General features: G+C 37.7%; 1 protein-coding gene across 1 annotated transcript in view; it reads right to left on the minus strand.

The window, feature by feature from the left end:
- The window catches only part of LOC107599217 (extracellular matrix protein FRAS1-like), a 127503-nt gene that overhangs the window by 1964 nt on the left and 104747 nt on the right, over positions 1 to 20792 (minus strand). Inside the window, exons 45-70 of the mRNA XM_016290751.1 lie at positions 17681 to 17805; positions 15933 to 16073; positions 14466 to 14693; positions 12079 to 12192; positions 11764 to 11914; positions 11079 to 11238; positions 10808 to 10976; positions 10445 to 10691; positions 9140 to 9484; positions 8416 to 8576; positions 8185 to 8332; positions 7885 to 8090; positions 7546 to 7702; positions 7127 to 7327; positions 6847 to 7034; positions 6043 to 6318; positions 5610 to 5842; positions 5188 to 5348; positions 4500 to 4714; positions 4248 to 4398; positions 4005 to 4112; positions 2944 to 3103; positions 2740 to 2856; positions 2343 to 2509; positions 2057 to 2262; positions 195 to 341 (exon numbers count right to left, since the gene is read on the minus strand). Of these exons, the coding sequence (XP_016146237.1) occupies positions 195 to 341; positions 2057 to 2262; positions 2343 to 2509; positions 2740 to 2856; positions 2944 to 3103; positions 4005 to 4112; positions 4248 to 4398; positions 4500 to 4714; positions 5188 to 5348; positions 5610 to 5842; positions 6043 to 6318; positions 6847 to 7034; positions 7127 to 7327; positions 7546 to 7702; positions 7885 to 8090; positions 8185 to 8332; positions 8416 to 8576; positions 9140 to 9484; positions 10445 to 10691; positions 10808 to 10976; positions 11079 to 11238; positions 11764 to 11914; positions 12079 to 12192; positions 14466 to 14693; positions 15933 to 16073; positions 17681 to 17805 (4682 nt within the window). The remainder of the gene's footprint in view (positions 1 to 194; positions 342 to 2056; positions 2263 to 2342; positions 2510 to 2739; positions 2857 to 2943; positions 3104 to 4004; positions 4113 to 4247; positions 4399 to 4499; positions 4715 to 5187; positions 5349 to 5609; positions 5843 to 6042; positions 6319 to 6846; positions 7035 to 7126; positions 7328 to 7545; positions 7703 to 7884; positions 8091 to 8184; positions 8333 to 8415; positions 8577 to 9139; positions 9485 to 10444; positions 10692 to 10807; positions 10977 to 11078; positions 11239 to 11763; positions 11915 to 12078; positions 12193 to 14465; positions 14694 to 15932; positions 16074 to 17680; positions 17806 to 20792) is intronic.

Raw genomic sequence — 20792 nt, forward strand, 5'->3', positions numbered from 1 at the left:
AAGGGTACAACTGAACAGCTCTGGCTTTGACATTTGTGTCAAAGAGAAGGTCTGTTTAAAGGGGTCATATGATGCTTTTTTAAAGATAATTTTTTTGTGTATTTGGTGTAACAGAATATGTTGACATGATTTAATGTTCAAAAAACACATTATTTTTCAAACTTGACTTTTTGGTGAATCTTGCAGCCACTGACCTTATAAAGGGCATCCACCTTTATTGTGAAACCGTCTACACCTGGCATCGCAGACAAGGACTGGAGATCAGGAATGTCAGATGCAAACTTGGCTTCAAATGGAACATCATGGAAGTAGCGATCGCAGACGTCAGGCTGCTTCCGGTCCTATGTGATACATTATTTACAATTACTACACAGCTCTCAGGAATACTTAATCCTGTGATCTATTATTTGTACTGAAATTGAGCTGAAAATTACCCTCAGAGGACTCCAGAGTTACTATTATTGCAATACTGATGGCGTGTTTGTCTTGATCAACGCTCTCTCTTAGAGGAGGCTTTAAGATAATATACTTCACCGTTCAAAATAGTGGGGTAAATACAATTTTTTAGTCAACCAAGGTGCATGAAATTTATCAAAAGGCTTCTTGAGCATTAGAGACATCTTTCAAATATATATATATATATATCATATAAACCCCAAACCTTATATTTGAAATTCTTTTGTGAAAATGGACGAATGTACATGACCTCTTACTTAATTATTAACTGTTGCTATAATTTTTCTTGTCTTTTCATTTTCATTGCATTTTTAAAATTCTCTGCTGTCAAATCATCATTGCGGTCAGTCTCAATATTAGTTCCAAGATACACAAAAACAGCTTGAAATTCAAAGTACTCCTTGACAATTTACATCCACAGAAGTGTATGAGTTAAAACTTAACCACACCAAATGAATCTTGTTTAGACTGGTTAAACTGGTCTGGACTAGGGCTGTAGTACTCGAGTCCAGACTCGAGACATTTTTCTATCGTCTCGGACTCGTTGGTGTTTGCACTCGGACTTGGTCATTGGACTCGCCAAATGTTCTCGTTGGTCTCGACCGAGTCCAGCAATATGCTTTTTTTTCTCCTTCAAAACAAAACCACATTTTTGAAAACGCGTGGAAAACGCTAGGCGCGCCGCTTTCTCCTTCTTTCCAAAGCCCTCTGTAGCCTGCGCTCTATGCTTGCGCTCCCGTGGCGTCTGCCGTTGCTAAGCAACTATGACCTGCGCTCTCCATGAAGACGCGGGAGTTTCAGCAAAGGATAAATGGATTTGCAGCACTAAAAATCCCTTGCAGTAGCCCTGCTACTAAATTTATTTGAAAAAATGGCTATCTTTGTACAGCTATGAACAGCTGTTTCTCCGTCTTGGCTTAGCTTTCAATTTTGTTACGTGAAAGGATGAAGCTGATTGGTTGATTCTTGTCACATGACCCACGGTGCACTTGCTGTGTTTTGAAATATTTAGTTTTATTTGTTGGCCCTAATAAGCAGAGTTAATCATTCATTTATTTATCACAAGTAATCATCATTGCAAAAAAAAAATAAAAAACTCCACTGTTATCACACATAGCAGAATTTCCTCATATCATGCAGGACTATTAGAAAGGCAAAATCAATGCAAATCAGTGGATATGTCTGCTATAATAGGATAGGTGTGTTAAGGCCAGTTGGAGCTAAACTTTGCAGGGCATTGGCCCTCCAGGATCTAGTTAGGAGACCCCAGTCCTACAGAGTTGTTACTTTGCACATGCTTTTTGATCATTACAAATAATAATGTAAAATTATTTTCTTAGAATAGGAGATATGCTGTCTCTTGCATCACATACATTATCAATAGTTAAGTATGTGGTCTTGAAGAGGATCCTTTTTTTCCCTCTCATTTGGACTCGATCTTGACTTGGACTCAAAACTTTTGGACTTGGACTTGACTTGGACTCAAACCTCTTTGGACTCGGTCTTGACTCGGTCTCGACTAGTCCTGGTCTTGGACTTGTCTCGACAAAGCTGGACTTGACTACAGCTCTAGTCTGGACTTGTTACAATAGACACCTACCAGAAGCAGGAACCTGTGTTTGAGGTGCTTGTTCGGTTGAATGCAGCCATACTGAGGGCCTTCGTTGTACAGAGTGCCTGTGGGGTCGAAGAAGGGCACATAGCCATCCCGTCCTGTACACAAATAGACTTTTTCTAGCTGCAACTTATAGGCCGAATTCAAGTTCTGGTCAGGATTCCACAGCACTCTGCCATACAGCGTTTGACCTGCATAATATCAAACAATGAATGAGTGAAAGCATAATAGTGGTGATTATTATTATTTTTCATTACTTTGCTAATTTTACCCATCGAAAAGGCTCCTTTATAGTCCATCTCAGCAACAGACATGTCTGCGAGAGCAGGATCCATTAGAAAGACTTTCTCATTATTGCAAAGCTGAAACTCAGTATTCAGAGAGTAGACTACAGGAACAGGGCGGTTCGTCTGCTGGAAGGTGATGGGCAGCAGGAATCTATGGATCGAAACAGTGTTAAAAGCCCTTGCGTGTTATTGAATATTCTTGTTGACTCACACAAACAGTCTGCACCTGATGAAACCTGTAAAACGAGTCTACTAAAAGTGGATGACAACTGCAGTATCATTCAAGCTTGCTGGCTCTGCTCAGCAAAAACGTTTCCAACGCAAAAAGTCATTTAAGAGTCCTCCAGGAGTTATCAATGGAAAAGCACCATGGTAACATACTTCTCTGGAGCATGGGCCGTGCAGGAAAGAGGCTTATCCCCAGAGTCGACCCATGCCTGGGTTGGCTGTACCGTGCAGGGGATGAGAAAGACTGTGTACTCCCCAGAGTAGTCTTTCCTAGAGCACAACAGAAAGCACACGGTCAATGGTATTAAGATGGATACGCTTCCTTAATGTGACAGCATTAGGCTTCACGCTGTTTACCTGCTGTAGGAGCTTGTGGCTCTCCAGAGCTGGTAGGGTGAATCAAAGGACTGTGCGCTCCACATCAGCTGCAGGTCAAATTCGATGCCTCCCAGGTGATCTGGAGCCATCAGATGAGATTTCTGTCCAGGGAGGGTGTGATGTTCAGGGACAAACTGACCTAGAGCGAGAAGCAAGTTTCATCAGTCACTCATAATTCAGGATGTCAAAAAAGTATTTGGACACTTATGCCACACTTCAGAATGCCTCATGGATTCTAATGCAGAAACGCTGAGACTTTAAGTTAGTATTTCAATAATTTAATGACATACTGTATTTGCATGTTCACGGTTTTACGATTGTTATTATTATTAATAGTTTTAACTCTAATTATAAAAAATAAAGACAGAAATATATTACTGTTGTGAATTACAATTGTATAACAATAATAATCATAATTATTATTTAATAAATCTTGTCTTAAATTCTTCCATTTCAAATGTCCAAACCCTCAAACTTTTAGCATTTAAATGATCTAAATGATTTTTTTTTTGTTGGAATACTGGTTAAATGCTGTAAACATCTGTCCATAAGAGCATTGGAAATTATGCAAGTGTATAAATAAAGTAAACTTAGAATCTGAAAACACTGGCTCATGAGTTGCTCATGTGTAAACGAACACAATGCCACTCTTTACTCTGAAACACATGATGCAACAGATTATATACTTTTTAATTAAATCTCAGCCTTTGATTTACTGTTATTTACCTTTTTGATTCACACTAAGCTATTATGCAATTATATTTATTTATTTGAATTAATTGTGCAGATTCATTTATCTGTTTATTTCAGTTTAACATTTGATTGAATTAATTATTAACTTTTCATCAACTCACAAACCCCTGAAGTTCCTTCATGAACCCTGGTTTGGGAAATCCTGTTCTAATGGAATGACATTCATTCATTTTTAATGGTAAATAGTGTCTAAATACAATTTTAAATGTCTCCAGGTAAAAACATCACGTTATGTTCATAAACAAAAAGGAAATGAGAACAAATTGCTAAAAAGAGAAGTTACAGACCTCTAAACTTGGCGTGGGTTTTGAACTCAATCACCAGTCGTCCATCATCCCTAATGAAGATCCGAATGATCTGTAATCTAGCTGACAGCACGCTGTCTGTCTGGATGCCTAGAGTAAAGAAATGTTCATAAGCAATCAGTTAACATCAGCTGCGACACAGCTAGGTGATGACAGCAGGTTATACAACAGATTGTGCTCGAGTATGTCGAGTTTCTTTGGGGCTGGCGATGAAACTAAATGTACCTGTTCTCCACAAGACTGTGTCGTAGAAGAAAGAAAACTCCATCTCTGTGTGGTGCTCCAGGGAGGCCCATCCACGAGGAGCCGTCACATAGATGTAGGACACATAGAGCGGTACCTGCACCGTCAGGAACGACTGAGCCGAGTCTCTGACCTGCAAAAATGCACCCCAATTTCTGCCACATCAGATTCTGTCTAGACATGAATATTTATACATCATTTGTGCTGGGATGCAAATCATGTGTGCACACGAACCTGAAAGTCAGCAGTTACTGATCCTCCACATACATCAATAAGCTCCGTCATGTCATAATACGCATCAAATGTCCATATGCAGCTTTTCAGATTGAGATGCTTGTATAGCTGGATAGTTCTAGGTTCTCGAACACTGGGGTTGAATTGGTATGGACGGTCATATCCGGGACCCAGGGATATGCTGTCATACAACACATCATCCAAGAAGCCGGTTTCTGGGGGAGAATTGACAACATATTTTCCCAGTTGAAACATATGATTACTAATTGTTCTAAAATTAGTTGTTCATTTTTCTGTAAAGATTATTGGAGGCAATTTCGCCAACTAAGTCATGTAGAATATCCACCTTATTTTTGAATGCAGAAGTAAACTTTCCTGTGAACGCACAAGACTTCCAATTCATTAGCCAGTATAGCCGCTATAGATAAATAACTAGAAGAATAACAAAGTGCAAATTAAATAGTAAAACTAATTGTATTACAAACCAGTGTATTTATGGTTGCGATACTACATTAAAATAATATGATAAAACATTTTTTATATAAAGTGGCATAACGGACTGTTTCTGTACAGCTAAAACAACTGGAAGCAACTGACACCAAAAGACTTCAAGTCACATTCAAGTTGTTGACAAAAACAAGGTGGATAAAACAGGTTTGTATCCACTGTCCCTGCTTTGATCTCTCACCAGAGACGCCATGCAGATCTTTAAGTGTGACCAGGTTGGAGCAGACATGCTGCTGACGGTAAATAGACTCGGAGAGCAGGAAGTGTAGGTTATGCAGAGGCATGGTGGACACCAGTGGAAGCATTCCATCCTGATGAGGGATCTGCACTGAGATATGGATCCTGTTCCGAGAAAAAAGGTATTACTCACTTGATAAAATGCCGTTTTCTTCTTTGAATTGTCTAGTTTTATTTGTTGCTGTTCCTTTAAACGTATAAATTCATTTTGATCTTGCTTGGCCCAGAGGCAAAAATCATCTAGTGCTCTACAAAACTTACAGCTGCAGTTTCAGTCGAAAAATGTTTTTAAAACCTGTTTCTCAGAACTCCACTGGCATCTAAGTCTGTATTCAATCATTTACTTACAAAAAAGTCTCTTCTGACCTGTTTGGATGCTCTTTGTGTTTGACATCCAGGTATTTTAGAGTGGCAATAAAGGACTGGGCCTGAAAGCCTCGAGCGGTTCCTGTAGTGACGGGGGTGTGGCATATTGATCCCTCAGTGCCAATAGTGACTATGTTGCTCCTCAGTGGAGTTCCCAGGTGCCCGGCTTTATCTCTGGCCTGAGCTACGCAGCGCACATGGAAACGTCTGCTGAAATAGATACTGTCCAGGACCTGTGAAGAGAAAAATATTTATTTAACCACAGGAACCCAAGATAACAAGTGAAAATGCTTCTAGATTATATTGCATAGAAACATTTTAAATATGGCAAACCACATGGCTGATTGCACTATTGGAAATTTTAGTTAACAGCTAGATTAAAAACACTGTTCGGAAATATTCAATTTAGTACCAGATTTAATATCAGACTGACCATGTGATTGACTGTGGTGTAAGGTGTGTTATCTGTCACTGTCTCAAAGGGTGATCGTGCTCCGCTGGTGTCTGTGGGAGTTGCAACCTCCCAGCTGAAGTGGACGGAGGTCTGGTTGATGCCTGCTTCCTCACAGCGCTCTCTCATGACTGAGTATTTGGGGTAATGGGGGTCGCAGGGAGTCACACAGACCAGAGGATATCCAGGAGATGGAGATTTCTTACTGCCCTCTTTAGTGACCTCCTGGACATAGTCATAGTCTGACAGAGACACCACCTGTGAGGAGAACATGAAACCAAACTTCAAGAGCATAATTCAGTCAAAAGAGATTTGTGAGATCTTACAACTCTCACTGAATCTAATATTCTAATCTATAATATAGAAAAATAACTTTTGACATTTATAACTGATTATAAAAAATGTTCAATGATAGTAGAATACTATACTGATTTCTACAGGGACATTTGTCAAATCTATGCAATGATTTCATTTGTTTGTCACAATAACGTAGGCTAATGTCTTAAATGATCTACATTTCAGGACTTTTCTCAGGAAAGCGATATGGGAAAAAATAACATTACCATTCAAAAGTTTTGGGGTCAATACCATTTTTTGACTCTGAAAATTCAGCTTTGCCATCACAGGAATAAATTACACTTTATAATAAATGAAAATATTATATGTTTTACTTTTAATATGGTATTGTATGCGATTTGATTAATATGATGCAATTTTTTTTAACTGACAAGTAGATTTTGATTTACTAAATGTCAGCCCTACAAGCATCTACTGTCTGTCTCTTACAATGGGTGGTGCTGGAAGGATGAGACTTCCTGCAGCTTCTTGATCTAAGATGGTGACTGTGGCCATGGTGATCTCTCCAAGCACGGCTTCAACAGGGTCGTCTGGACCAAGAACCAACGAGAAAGATTCATGCCACTCTCTGTCCTCATTGGACAGGATCTCTACCTTAAAGAGGATGTGGTCCACACCTGAGGAAATCATTACAACAGAATTATCAGATTAGAATGAAGGCGTAGTCTTACAATTGAAAAAAGAAAGAAAAATAAATAAATATACTTACCAGGGCTGAACTTAAGGACTCGACTCTTGGGGTTATAGTCTACACCTGACTGGGCTGATCCATCCCTTGTGCTGCATCTGATCTTGGAGGTACGGTCAAGGTCTCCTTTACGGATTACCTTGATATTCAAAACCTCAATTCCATCTGGACCAGGGGGCTCACGAACTTGGAAAGAGGCTTGTTCAAATTCAATCGTAGGAGCTAAAAAGCATGATGTGCACATTTTTACATTTACGCACTTGGCAGATACTTTTATGCAAAGCAACTCAGTGCATTCAGGCAATACATTTTACAAATAAATGCATACCCTTTGAATTGAACCAATGGATTCATGTTCCAAGAGCATTCTTTGAAAATTTGAATTTGTTTAAACCTTTTATGTTTAAGATTGTGTGTTAAGCAACAAGCTAACTACTCACCATCTTCATCATTTGTGATGGTCACAGTCACAATGTCCTTGACTCCAATCATGGCTCCAATCCAGTGGTCACCCTGTGGGCTTCCAAGGTGGACCTGGAACTCCTCTTCTGGCTCAAACACAGAGTCATCTTGGATCAATATGGTACAATTCTTCACCTGCCGATCAGAAACAAGAGGCTTTGGCATTCTTTGTCTGGTATTGTGCGAAAACTTCCATACAGAGGCCATATGAAAACAATACCATATCATAAAATGACTCTGTTCCACTCTGCTGACATAAATTCACAGAAGTTTGGTTAAGTGATTAAAAATTAATCATGGACAAAAAGAAACCATACCTTTTCTCCTTTTTGGAAAGTAATCCTGGAATCATCTGCATTTCTCCTCTCTTCAAAATCATCCATCACCATAGCAGACATTGTGCGTGTGAAACAACGGACGGAAGACTTATAGGACAGATCTCCCGTCCTAAAAATGGGGATGTGCAGAACACCATCTTTTTCCTTCACCGTATATGCCAGCTTGTCAAACTGCATGCTAGGTACTGTAAGAAGAAAGCACTGACTCCATAAATATGTTTATAGAGTATAATGTTAATGGATGTTAATTCACAGACTGTAATGGTCAAGTAAACACACTGTCTTGGGTGGTGTCAGTGATGTAGACAGAGGCTTCATATGGTTCAGTCAGGACCGCTCCATTGGGAGAACTAAGAAACACGATGAAGGACTCTTTCCCTTCGATTGTAGGGTTCTGAATGTCATCCATTATGGTCAAACTACATGTCTAGAAGAAAGTAAACATGAGGTCTGTAAACACCAGTCGTCTTACAGATGTCATAACACATAAGAACAGTCTAGTTTGATTACCTCTTCGGTCTTGCCTGGTCTAAACTCCACCTTTTTGGAACTTGGGATGTAGTCAACGCCGGGCGTAGCAGAATCTTGTTCAGCAGGACGTGTGGCACACCACACAGAGGTTACTGAGGAAAGGTCACTGCCCTGCCGCAAAACAGGGATTTCAATGGTGCCTGTAGGAAAATACCTCAGACTATCAATACTGTGTAAGTATTGGAAAAATTGAAAACCATACAAACACATACATACAAAAATTTGGGGTTAGTAATATTCTTTTTTGAAATAAATTTATATTTTTATTGAGCAAGGATGCATTAAATTGATCAAATTTGACAGTAAATACACTTCTAATGTTACAAAAGATTTCTATACCAAATAAATGCTGTTTTGAACTTTTTATGCATCAAACAATCCTGAAAAAAATGTATCACTGTTTCTCACAAAAATATATTCTTGTGGAAATATTAATATGCCTGCAAAAATATGAAGCAACACAACTGTTTGAATTGTATTTTTGTTTTTGAATTGTTCTTATTTCACTCCATCCTTATAATAATAAAAAATAATTAGTAAAATCCCCACCATTCAACTTGTTAATGAAATTGTTTAAAAGATTTTTGGAATGTCAAAATTACCCTTCTTTATATTTCAATCTCCAAACTAATAAATCAACCACCATGTTTTAAAACAAAACTGACACTGATGATACTACCTTTAGAAACCAAACTGCACCAACCTGCATCTTCACTGAAGGTGAAGGACGCGTTGCCCAGGAAGACAATGGAGGCATCATTTGGCCCATCTATGATGACTTTAGCCACGGTGACATCACCCATCCGTGCATTGTCTGAGGCGTCCGACAGCACCAGCTCAAACTCCTCAGAGAGTTCATACTCGCTGTCATCAATCAGCTTTACGTCACAGGTAGACATGCTCACACCTGGGCCAAAGATGACTCTGTTGTCACTGCTCATGCCACGGGTCTTATAGTCAGAGCCGGACTCGAGAGCATGCAGACTGCTGCCCCGGGCTGACTTAGACACACTGTAGCAGAGGGCTGAGACTGTGCTGCTGGTGTCCCCTAATTAAAACACAAGAGATAACCCATGACGATGAAGATAATCAGTTAAAAAAGAATGCTAATTTGTAGTCCTATCATCAATACACTATTTTTTACAGTAGTGTTTACATATGAACTTTTATTGATTTTATCTTCACAGCTTCTCAGAATAAAGCAAGTTTTTATGGATTAACCATGTAAGGAGCAATTTAGTTGAGCCATTTGTACAGGGATAGTTCACCCAAAAATGAAAATTCTGTCATTCCAAACCCGTAATACCTTATCTTCAGAACACAAGTTAAGATATTTATATTGAAATCTGAGAGCTTTCTGATCCTGCATAGACAGCAATGCAACTGACATGTTCAAAGCCCAGAAAGGAAAGGACATTGTTAAAATAGTCCATGTGACATCAGTGGTTCAACCGTTATTCAACAATTTCTTCTCTTCCATGTCAGTCTTTGACACGCGTTCACAAGAGTACCACAACGCATATGTGAAGACTGACACGGAAGAGAAGAAATTGTTAAATAAAGTCGCTATTTTTATTTCTTATGGTTGAACCACTGATGTCACATGGACTATTTTAATGATGTTCTTACTACCTTTCTGGCCTTGAACGTGGTAGTTGCGTTGCTGTCTAAGGAGGGTCAGAAAGCTCTCGGATTTCATCAAAAATATCTTTATTTGTGTTCCGAAGAGACTTACAGGTTTGGAACGACATGAGAGTGAGTAATTATTGACAGAATGTTTTATTTTTGGGTGAACTATCTCTTTAAAGGAATGTTCCAGCTTAAATATAAAAAAAAAGCAATTTTACAATTCTGGTCAATAAAATGATAACTATATTCATATTATGCCCGTTGACTCGACAAATTGCTGATATTATTGAAAATAGGATTTACAACATATGCATATATATGGACATCAATAAAATTATTTTTATCAAATTTTTTTTTTGTAGAAATTGGTTCCACTGACCCTTTCTCTCAACAGGAGCAAAGATAAAGCCTGTGCTTTCATTGATGTGGTAAGTCTTCTTATCAAACTGCAGGGTGGGTTCATCCTCCGTGTCATTGATATTGACTTTAGCGCGGGTCACTGACCCCAGCAGGGCATACACTGGCATACTCAGTTCCACATTAAAGCTCTCAATGTTCTCAAAGACCTGATCATCGTTGATCACAATGGTGCACACCTTGGTGTCTTCTCTCTCATCAAACTGAACCTGTTGAACCACATTAAATAGCATTTGAATGTAGTTGACAATCTATCAATTCATAGAGAATTTGAATATTTTAGAGAATAACACTTTGAAATAATATAGAATACATTAAAACGTACTTGTCCAGCATACTCAACATAGTCCTGTTGTCCGGCCCGAGAGCCCATGCTGGAAGTGGAGGTGGCCGTGCCTTGCTCAGTACGACACAGCACAATAGCATACTGGTTCAGATTGCCAGTCCTCTTCACTGTGACCGCCACGGTTCCATCTTTTTCACTCACATTGTAGCTGCAGACAGAAGACACACATTAATGAAAATGAGTTTCATTAATTTGTAATATTAACAGGTTGATTGGATGAAGACTCAAACTAAATTTGAGGCAGCCACACCTCTTGTGCTCAAAGCTGATAAGAGACCACTGGATGTGGAACACATTGTCAGTGACGATGTTGGGTTTGCTGTCCTTCACAAGGAACCTGAAGTTGTCCATGGTCTCCTGAACATTGTCCTCACTCAGAACGTATCGGATAAGGCCCAGGTTTATGTCAGCTGCAAGACAGAAAAAATTAACATTACATACACCATATGTTCTAGAAGAATTTGATGCAGGCGTATTTAGTAGGTAACACCATGTGCACACTACAAGACTGAAGCTTGATATCCTGCACACATTTAGAGCCACTGTTTTTAGTTTTTGTACAAAACAAATCACAGACTATGTGCGACAAGATCATTCTCCTCCTCTACTGTGGTTATTATCCCAAAAAATTCATACTAATTTTTCATACTAATTCGATGCCAGAGTTGATTCTTAAAAATAGATCATGAACAATATGGAGGAAGGTTTGTGGTTGTTTTTGCACAGGACAGGAAAACCAAACAAAAAGACAGTGGGTGACGTGGGCAGCAGTTTGATGTTTGTTTGGCTCTTAGTGGACCTTAGTCAGAGAATATCTAATTTGTTGTGGATTAAAAAAGCCTGTGTCTATCTGTTGACTATGCTTTAGGAGGTTTTGTTACAGAATAGCTTCAGCCTTGTAGTGTGCTCGTGGCTTTGGGAGGTGTCAGTAATACCTTGCGTGAAAGTGGTAATAGGTTTGCCAGGACTGAGTTTACTCTCCAGGAAGCCGTGTTTAGCTTCTGTAGTGATTTCATAAGTCAGCTGGCCATCATCTGTGTCCGGATCAATAGTGAGAAGGTCTTTCTTGGTGATCAGATTGGTGGCCTAGAATCCCATTTCACATCAAAATGCCATTCAGTACTTTGGTATGGAAGTGAATAAATTCATTCACTTTTGCACCAATGCAAAACAATGCCAGTAGGAGGCAGAAATGTACCACTGGGTGAATTCATTGAGCTCTTATGTGATTATAAATACAAAACAGTGACCTTATTTTCCATGTACTCCAGCCACTGTAGACCGAGGTTGGTGACAATACGAGGGGTCCCGTCGTCAACAGGTAAAATATCAATTTTAAACTTCTGTGGAGCGGCGGTGACAACCTGAAACAAAGGATATTATTTGACATTTACACAAAATGTAAACCCTCCTAGCTGATACAAACCCTGTTTCATGCATTTCCATAGTAGTAATTGCTTCTCATTTACCAACAATGCTCACTTTAATATCCATTCAATCCCAGATCAAACCTATTTAAATTCTGATATGGCTTTCTAAAGTGCTGAGTAATGGTGTTCTTTTCTTAGCCTTCCTGATTAAACACTGTCACAGGGCTGCTATTTTGTCATCTTATGACAAGACGAGGTGTCCCTTTTTCAACATCCACTGAGAGACCATTTACCTCCCAGAGCAGCTGACAGCCAGCTGACGCAGCTAGAAGAGGAAAAAGCGACTGCTGATGGATGGAGTTATTATGATGGAAGGAGAGAGAGTAAGAGCTGACATGTTGCCTAAATGACTATGTTAAACAAATGGACAGGATACCTGTAGGCAGTGTTGGGGGTAACGCATTACAAGTAACGCGAGTTACGTAATCAGATTACTTTTTCAAGTAACTAGTAAAGTAACGCATTACTTTTTAATTTACAAGAGAATATCTGAGTTACTTTTTCAAATAAGTAACGCAAGTTACTTTTGTTTACAATTTATTGATTGACAGCTCTGGTGTTGCCATGGTGACAGAAACCAGACGTTACTGTAGCTCTAAAATAAATATGAATATGCATTAATTCATCTCACTCACACACACAAAAAACAACAACACAGATTCAGTATTCCTCAAAATGAATACAAATAATGCAACTCAGAATATGACGCAAACCTGCAATAATTAAATGTTAAACAACACAAATATGCTTTATGTATTTAATCCCATTCTATTAACCAATGTCTTCGATGATCCAGTTCAACCGTACTAATAAGCACAAATTACGCTAGACAAACATTTGTGTGTCTTTTTTATTGCTGAAGTGTGTTGAAATATCTTCTTCTGCATTCTACTGTACTTTCCCTTCAGCCTGAGGCGTATTCATTTCACTTTTGGTGTGAAAAGTCTTTTATATTGGCCAAAAATATAACTTTTTTATTTTAAAAACAAACAAGCCAGCCCTGTCCAGATTTAAAAAGTAACGCAAAAATAACGTAACGCATTACTTTCCATAAAAAGTAACTAAGTAACGTAATTAGTTACTTTTTTAGGTACATTTGTAATGCATTACTTTTAAAAGTAACTTTCCCCAACACTGCCTGTAGGTGATTTATATTGTAATATATATTCATGTCTTTATAGATATAAAGTAATGAACAATATTCAAATGCAAAAACGTTTGTGTTCATACACTATCAGAAGAAGGGGTACAATTGACTAATGTTTACTAAAGTTTATTATGCTCACCAAGGTTATATGTATTATTTACTTGATTAAAATTACAGTAAAAACTGTAATATTGTGAAATATTACAATTTAAAATAACTGTTCCATTTTAACAAGCTTTAAAAATGGAATTAATAAAAGCCATCGCTCTAGTCTTTAGTGTCACATGGTCTAAAAAAAATCTAATTTGGTGCTCAAGAATCATTGCTTATTATTTTTAGCTTTTAAAAAAGGCTTAATATTTTTGTGGAAAACATGATACACTCACTGATTAATTAAAATTCCAAAAGAACAGCATTTTTAAAAAATAGAAATCTTTTGTTTCATTATAAATGTCTACTGCCACACTTGATCGATTTCATGTATCTCATTGATAAAATATGTCTTTAAAAAAATAAGATACTGATCTCATTTTTTGATTTTGAACAGTAGTGTATACTGTTGAGACCTTTCAATTGAAATTTCTTATTAAATGGTGTAAATTTACTACAGACTAACCTGTAGCAGTTTTTGGTTGCGAAATATATATTTTTTACATGTACAAATAATTTCCACAAGGAGATCACCCAGCAGCTCTCACTTAGAGGTTGTTTTTGAAAAAGCTGTTAGTGAAGCCAGCAGGGGATGCTGTGTGGGTCATAATGTCACAGTATAATGACGGGCCACTATGCTTTAAAAAGCCACTGTCCTTCAGATAACATGTTAATTTGAGGTCATGACGCTCAGTGGTCATTAAAAATTCCCAGGGTGTTTTTTGAAAAGAGTTGGGTATAACCCTGGCCAAAAGAGGAACATTTTCTCTCTGAATCAGCTCTATGAGTATTTCAATATATTTGGAGGACATTTTCAGAAATATGGCCTTCTACATACATTACTATTACTATAACACTGATGACAACTGGACACATGGAAAAACTCAAATAACACAGGAAGTTTACTGACCTCTTTTCCACCCTCTTCAATGATGAAGAACATGTTGGTACCATCACCGACAGTGAAGGTGAATCGGTCTTTGAGGGAGTTACTGCCATCATGGCTGTAACTGATGCGGTTCTGATAGATGTCGTCCATAGTGAAGGTGGTAGTCTGGCGGTAATGCTGACCATTACTTGTGCGCTCAATGGTCCCGTGTCGAGGAGCCTGAACGATAGTGAACGTAACAGAGTCCTCCTAACAGAGAATTTAAGGAAGAGAGATTGTCAAACAGGTCTGAAATTAAGTGAAATTGCCAGTAAGAAGTACATGAGCACTGACGTTCAATGTAGTGGATGTCAGTTGTGAGCACCAGAATATATAAGTCGAGCCGGGCGACAGTAATTTCCCTCTCGTTCAAAGTGTTCTGTAATCACTCTGGGTTTTCCATTTCAATCATGACAACTCTCTGAAGATTTTAGCATGGATATGGATATGACAATGTTAATGTATTTGGTCTTGGCGGAATAGATCTGCTACACTGCTGCTGAATTGCTGCTCTGTTGGTTATTGCTGTAGTTGTAGATTATTGCTGCTGCTGCTGCAAGCAAGTACAGGAACTTGCTACTGCCAATGCATATAGTGATATGGTGCCATGAGTATTTAAGACATGCTGCTGCTGCACAAATAGCATATAAAATAACCCATAGCAGATCTATACAGGTGGAGCTGGAGGGTTTCAGAGAAACTCTGAAAGCGCGCTGCAGGAATCTCTAGTGAATGCTAGCCAGGCAAATAAATGCAAGGCAGTAAGTTCATTGGCTGCATATGCAGCATGAACCAATCAGCTTGTGCCAAGTCGTTTAACTCTCTAAATATCATCAGTTTCATTAACAACCCATCAGCCTGCGCCATCTAGAGTTTCATGACTGAACTATATATTTATTCATCTCCTCACTCACATCTAGTCTACTTAAACTAGGGTTTGGGGTCATAGCAAGGATGCATTAAACTCAAGTGACAGTAAAAACATTTATAATGTTACAAAAGATTTCTATTTCAAAATAAATGATGCCCTTTTATTAACTTATTATTCATCCAAGAATCCTAAAAAAAATTTATCACAGTTTCCACAAAAATATTAAGCAGCACAACTGTTTCAACATTCATAATAATAAACAGTTTCTTGAGCAACAAAACAGCATAGAATGATTTCTGAAAGATCATGTGACAAAGCCTTGCCATTTTAAAATATATATAACAAATTTTTTTATTGTAATAATATTTCATAATGTAACAATTTTTACTGTACTTTTGATCAAATAATTGCAGCTTTGGAGAGCATACTGTAAGAAAAAAAATCGTACTAACGTACAACATTTAAATCCAAGCTTTGATGTAAATCCTTACGTTTGTTCGTTATAAATAAATAATAATACATGAAGCACAACCATGGCATAACTGACAGCACAGTTAGGGTAAGCCTATAAGCGATACCTCTGTGTCAGCATCAGTTGCCTTCAGCTCAAACTCAGTGATGGTCTTCCTCACCCCCTCCTGCACCCTCATCCCTGGTACCTGCAGGACGGGCAGAGAGTCGTCCACCGGCCGGATGGTGACGTAGAATGTCTGTGAAATCTGAAGGACAACAGCATAACAGTAATGAAATAATTAAATGCACACAGTGCTCAGTAATTGAATCCAGATATGAGCTCAATTGTTCTGCAGCACACAATCTAATTTCTCACTAAATAGGTTATCCTATCAGCGTTAAATGTAGAGAAACAGATAGACCATAAAGAAAAGTGGTTTTAAATCACTGAAGTGAATTAGAAAAGAAAAACATCCTCAGTTAAAGTGCGAAGAGAACATAGACAATTTGTACATTAAAGGTGTACTTAGCAATTAAAAAACTTTTAATCCTAAAGAAATGAAGACATTTTTGAAAAGCGTGATTAAATCACATGAGATGACTCCAGCCATATCAATAACAGCGGTTTTATTTGACACTGGAGTTGGGTCAATGAATTATAATCAATTTAGTTGTGTAACCACACTATTACAGGACACATCTGCTTATGGGATACATTAATCATGGCTAAGTTAAGCATTTCTACAATGGCATTGGTATCAGAAAGTATTGTTTCTGCATCCATGCCACTAGGTGTCAGTATAAGTCTAAGACAACCGCCATATGAACTAATGCAGCATTAATAAAAATGCACCTTTAATTGAGCAGCACAATGCAAAACCAAAATGTATTTGCCCATCATTTTCCATTCAAAATGGCAGAAGAGTGTTTCCCGCTGAGAGAAAAGCCCATTGTAGGATAACTGTGTGTTCATCTCTTTCAGACACTCACTAGACAGCCTGTGTTTGTTCAAGCTCTTTCAGCCCTAATTAGTGTGTGTGGTTATGTATGTGTTTATAATGGAAAGAAAAGAGGTGAAAGGAAGAGAGTATGAAAAGGCGAGAGGGAGGGTTGAGATTACTGTGGGAGGAAGTGTGTGCTCAGTATGTGTGGAATTAAGAAATAGAAAGCGAAGGGTGGGCATGTACGTGTTTATATTAATGTTAGTTACCGTGAAGGATGAGCGTATCTAATCACTTTTTATAACAAACTATATCATTAGCAGAACAATTTGTTCAGCTGAAAAATCACATGAATTTCAAAATGTTTTAGTATTTATTTTGTGCCTCTATTACAGCAGCCACTATTATTTAAATATTATTTATATACTATTCAATTATTTATAATATTTTGAATTAGCTTCCGTGTTATATTTTTAGTAACTTTTAGTAATCTTTAGTAACAAGATAACATTTTAAATTTTCAGTATTTAAGTTTTAAAGTTTTACGTTTCTTAAGATTGATTTTTTCTTTGAATATTTTAATATTCAATATGATGTATTATTTTTTAATTTAATTTAATTTAATCATTTCAGTGCAATAATTAAAAAATATATATTTTTAACACTGAGCAGTACTTGAGCTGGAGGTACTCCACAAATATATATATATATATATGTATATATAAATATGTATATAGTTACAGACTTTTTTGTCCCCACTGAATGTGTGTGTATAAATGATAAAATAAAATGTATGCATTTCTATTTTTATGACAATTGAGAAATCTTGTTGTTGCGTTTTGTAATTTTCATGACAACGACGAGGTGCATGCATACATGTAGTTACAGACATTTGGACCCCACTGAATGTGTGTGTGTGTGTGTTTATGCACCTCATTGCCTCCATCAGATACAGTGAAGGTAAAGTCATCAGAGTGTATCTCCTCTTCACTGGTATGAACAAACTGAATATTGCGGGAGGCCAGGTCAGCCTGGGTAAACGTGCTGATCCGTGTTCCTGCAACGACATCAAACAGAGAAAAACTCTCCAGTCACCAGCAGCCCAGCACTTCCTATACTGCCTTTGGTATTAAATAATAATGTAAACTCACTTGCCACCATTAAAAATATCCCACAGGTCAAGTGAAATGAATGAATAAAACATGCACTACAGCAGAACTCCCACTGAATGCAATCCGGCCATCACCAGGAGGGACAGAAAGGAAAATAAAATCTTTACCCATGAAACCTCCTTACATGATGCCCTGGTAGAGATCTATAGGCTAGATCCCATCTAATGAGTTCTCAGTCTTCATTTGAACATGATTGTGCTTAGATATACAACATACTATTTTTCTTTCACGCAAGGCCTGAACAATGCCTGGCAGTTGTGGCCAGCTTTTATAAATGTAATGCTCTGCTGAACAGGCCATACAGAACCAGGACTGGAGACTATAAATATATATTATGATCTCTCAGGCTCTTCATATTCTCTTCTATAGAGACACCAAAAACAGTGATGCTGTAGTATGTGTATTTGTGGATGAACAGAGATATATATGTGTATGTATTCTAGCACTGCACAGGACAGTAAGTGTGTGAATACAGGCTATACTGTAATATAGAGTGACACTTACCCAGTGTTCAGCAGCCCCTCACTTCAAATACTGCACTTGCTTTAAAATAATAATGTAAACTCTTCTGCCACCATTAACAAAACTCCATGGATCAACTAAAACAGCACTTTAGAGGCTAAATAAGATGTAATGCTTTGGAAGCTACTTTTGAACTGTAGCTTGCAAAGCAACAAGCTATCCATAATTTAGTTAAACTACTCTTGATACTACAAGCTACAAATAAAAAGTACCTAACGCATTGAAGTTATTTAAGGGGGCAACATCCTTTTATATGTTACTTATTTAACATTAAATTCAAGGCATTAATGTTTGCCTACAAAACCACCACTGGCTCTGCACCCATTTACCTAAATTCATTACGTCCGACTTATGTGCCCTCTAGAAGCTTGCGTTCTGCAAGTGAACGGCGTATTATTGTGCCATCCCAAAGAAGCACAAAATCACTTTCATGGACTTTTAAAGTAAATGTTCCCATGTGCTCACAGATACTTCTGTTTAATGCGTTTGAGATGTGGCGTTTTCCTCAGTGCATTTTACTGGTATGTTCTCCGTCTGTAAATGTTACAAAGTCATGCATGTCCATTTTGCTGTCAGGAGTGGACAAGACTCAGCTTGCAAGCAAATCTCGGCCAAATGTCACAGACTTCAGTGAACTTGCACAGTTGCGTGCCAAACAGACAGAATAGAATAAGAGCACAATAATTCTGATACATTTTGCTGAAATATTTGTAGGAGAAAAAAAAAAGTTTTTTTTTTGCAGTTAATATAAAGCATAGCTTATATTGTTATATTATCTATAACTTATATATATATATATATATTATATTATTCTATATTCTATATATCTTATATTACTCTTATATCTCAAAGAGGCACAAAATCACTTTCAAAGACTTTTTCATGAACTGTTCCCTCCTGGTGGAATGACCTGCCCAAATCAATCCGAGCATCTGAGCCCTTAGCCATCTTCAAGAAACGACTAAAACACATCTCTTCCACCTTTATTTTGACCCTCTAACTCTAGCACTTTCTATTCTATTTTAATTCTACGTGTAACTTTGCTTTGAAAAGTGGTGGGGACACCGCGGAACTCATTTTGCTAGTTTTTTTATTTAATAACCTAATTTACTTGGCGACTGGTTTTAGAGTTGGACAAACTTAAGTTTTGCTTTTCAAAAATACATCGATGTACCAGGGGCGGCGCCAGAGAATTTTGAACGCAGGTGCTGAGGGGGTGCTAGATCATTGACAGAGGGAGCTGGGCAATTCAGGGCTCCAGACTCATTCTTCCCACTGGTCGCTCTTTTGCGATTAACTTTCTCAGTGTGTTGCACGAGCACGGTTTTTTTTTGCGCTACAACATGCTATTAATCAATACATGCTGATGAACTTTTATCGTAGTTTATAGTTATATGGAAACGAAAGTAGTTAACATTCAACCCGTTCTTTTTCATCAGTAGTATTATTTGTGATTTGAATTAAAAAAGTAAAACTAAACTTGCTGCCAGTGAAAGTGCTTGCATGTTTTTTTTCCCCACAAGAATACCAACATGTTAACCTTCTCTGGTTTAAGAAGCAGTCTTTTACTTTACTTTAGCATGAAAACCATCAATATTCGTGTCATTTTTGCTGAGTGCACCTTCTGCAATTAATAGTAAATATAACCAAAACAGGTTATTATCATTTTTATATGAATAATAAAATAAATATAAGCAAAACTCACCCACTCGATTTTGTAATATTCTTTAATTTTGTAGTCCGTATGAAAAGGTGCATTTCTATTAAAGGCACGTCCATGTGGAGATGGCGAATAAACAGAAAGCACTAGTTTATTAAAAAATAATTAAAATGTCTTCTTTTCCCCCCGACACATTCATAATCACTTTGCCGGTGCTTTGAGGCAATTGCTTTATGCGCAAGCTTGAGAGCGGAATAGGCTCTAATCTAGCCTAATACGTCTGCCTATAGCCTATATTTAAGTATGGTTAATATATTATTATATTAATCAATTTAATATAACATGCGACTAGTTGACTAGAAACATCTTTAGTAGAGGGCAGGCTTACTTTGCACAAGGAAGCTCTCCCATTTTTAAAATAAAATGCTATAGCCTAATGACATTACGAAAAGTGCGACAGCTTCAAATCACGTCATTATTGCACCGCACGAGTTATGCATGCGTAAGGAGTCAAATGTTTTTTTTTATCACCCTAATTAGATTATGAAGAATGATTTGTTGATCTTGTTTTCCCTTTAATACATACCTTCCGCAATACATTTTTCAATTACTTTCAAAAAGTGGTAGGGACAATATCGATCCTGGCAAAAAGTGGTGGGGACATGGCCCCCCCATCCCCCCCGCAAATTA

The sequence above is a fragment of the Sinocyclocheilus grahami genome, unplaced genomic scaffold (genome assembly GCF_001515645.1).
Source record: "Sinocyclocheilus grahami isolate Dianchi unplaced genomic scaffold, SAMN03320097.WGS_v1.1 scaffold262.1, whole genome shotgun sequence".
In the NCBI taxonomy this organism is placed as follows: Eukaryota; Metazoa; Chordata; class Actinopteri; order Cypriniformes; family Cyprinidae; genus Sinocyclocheilus; species Sinocyclocheilus grahami.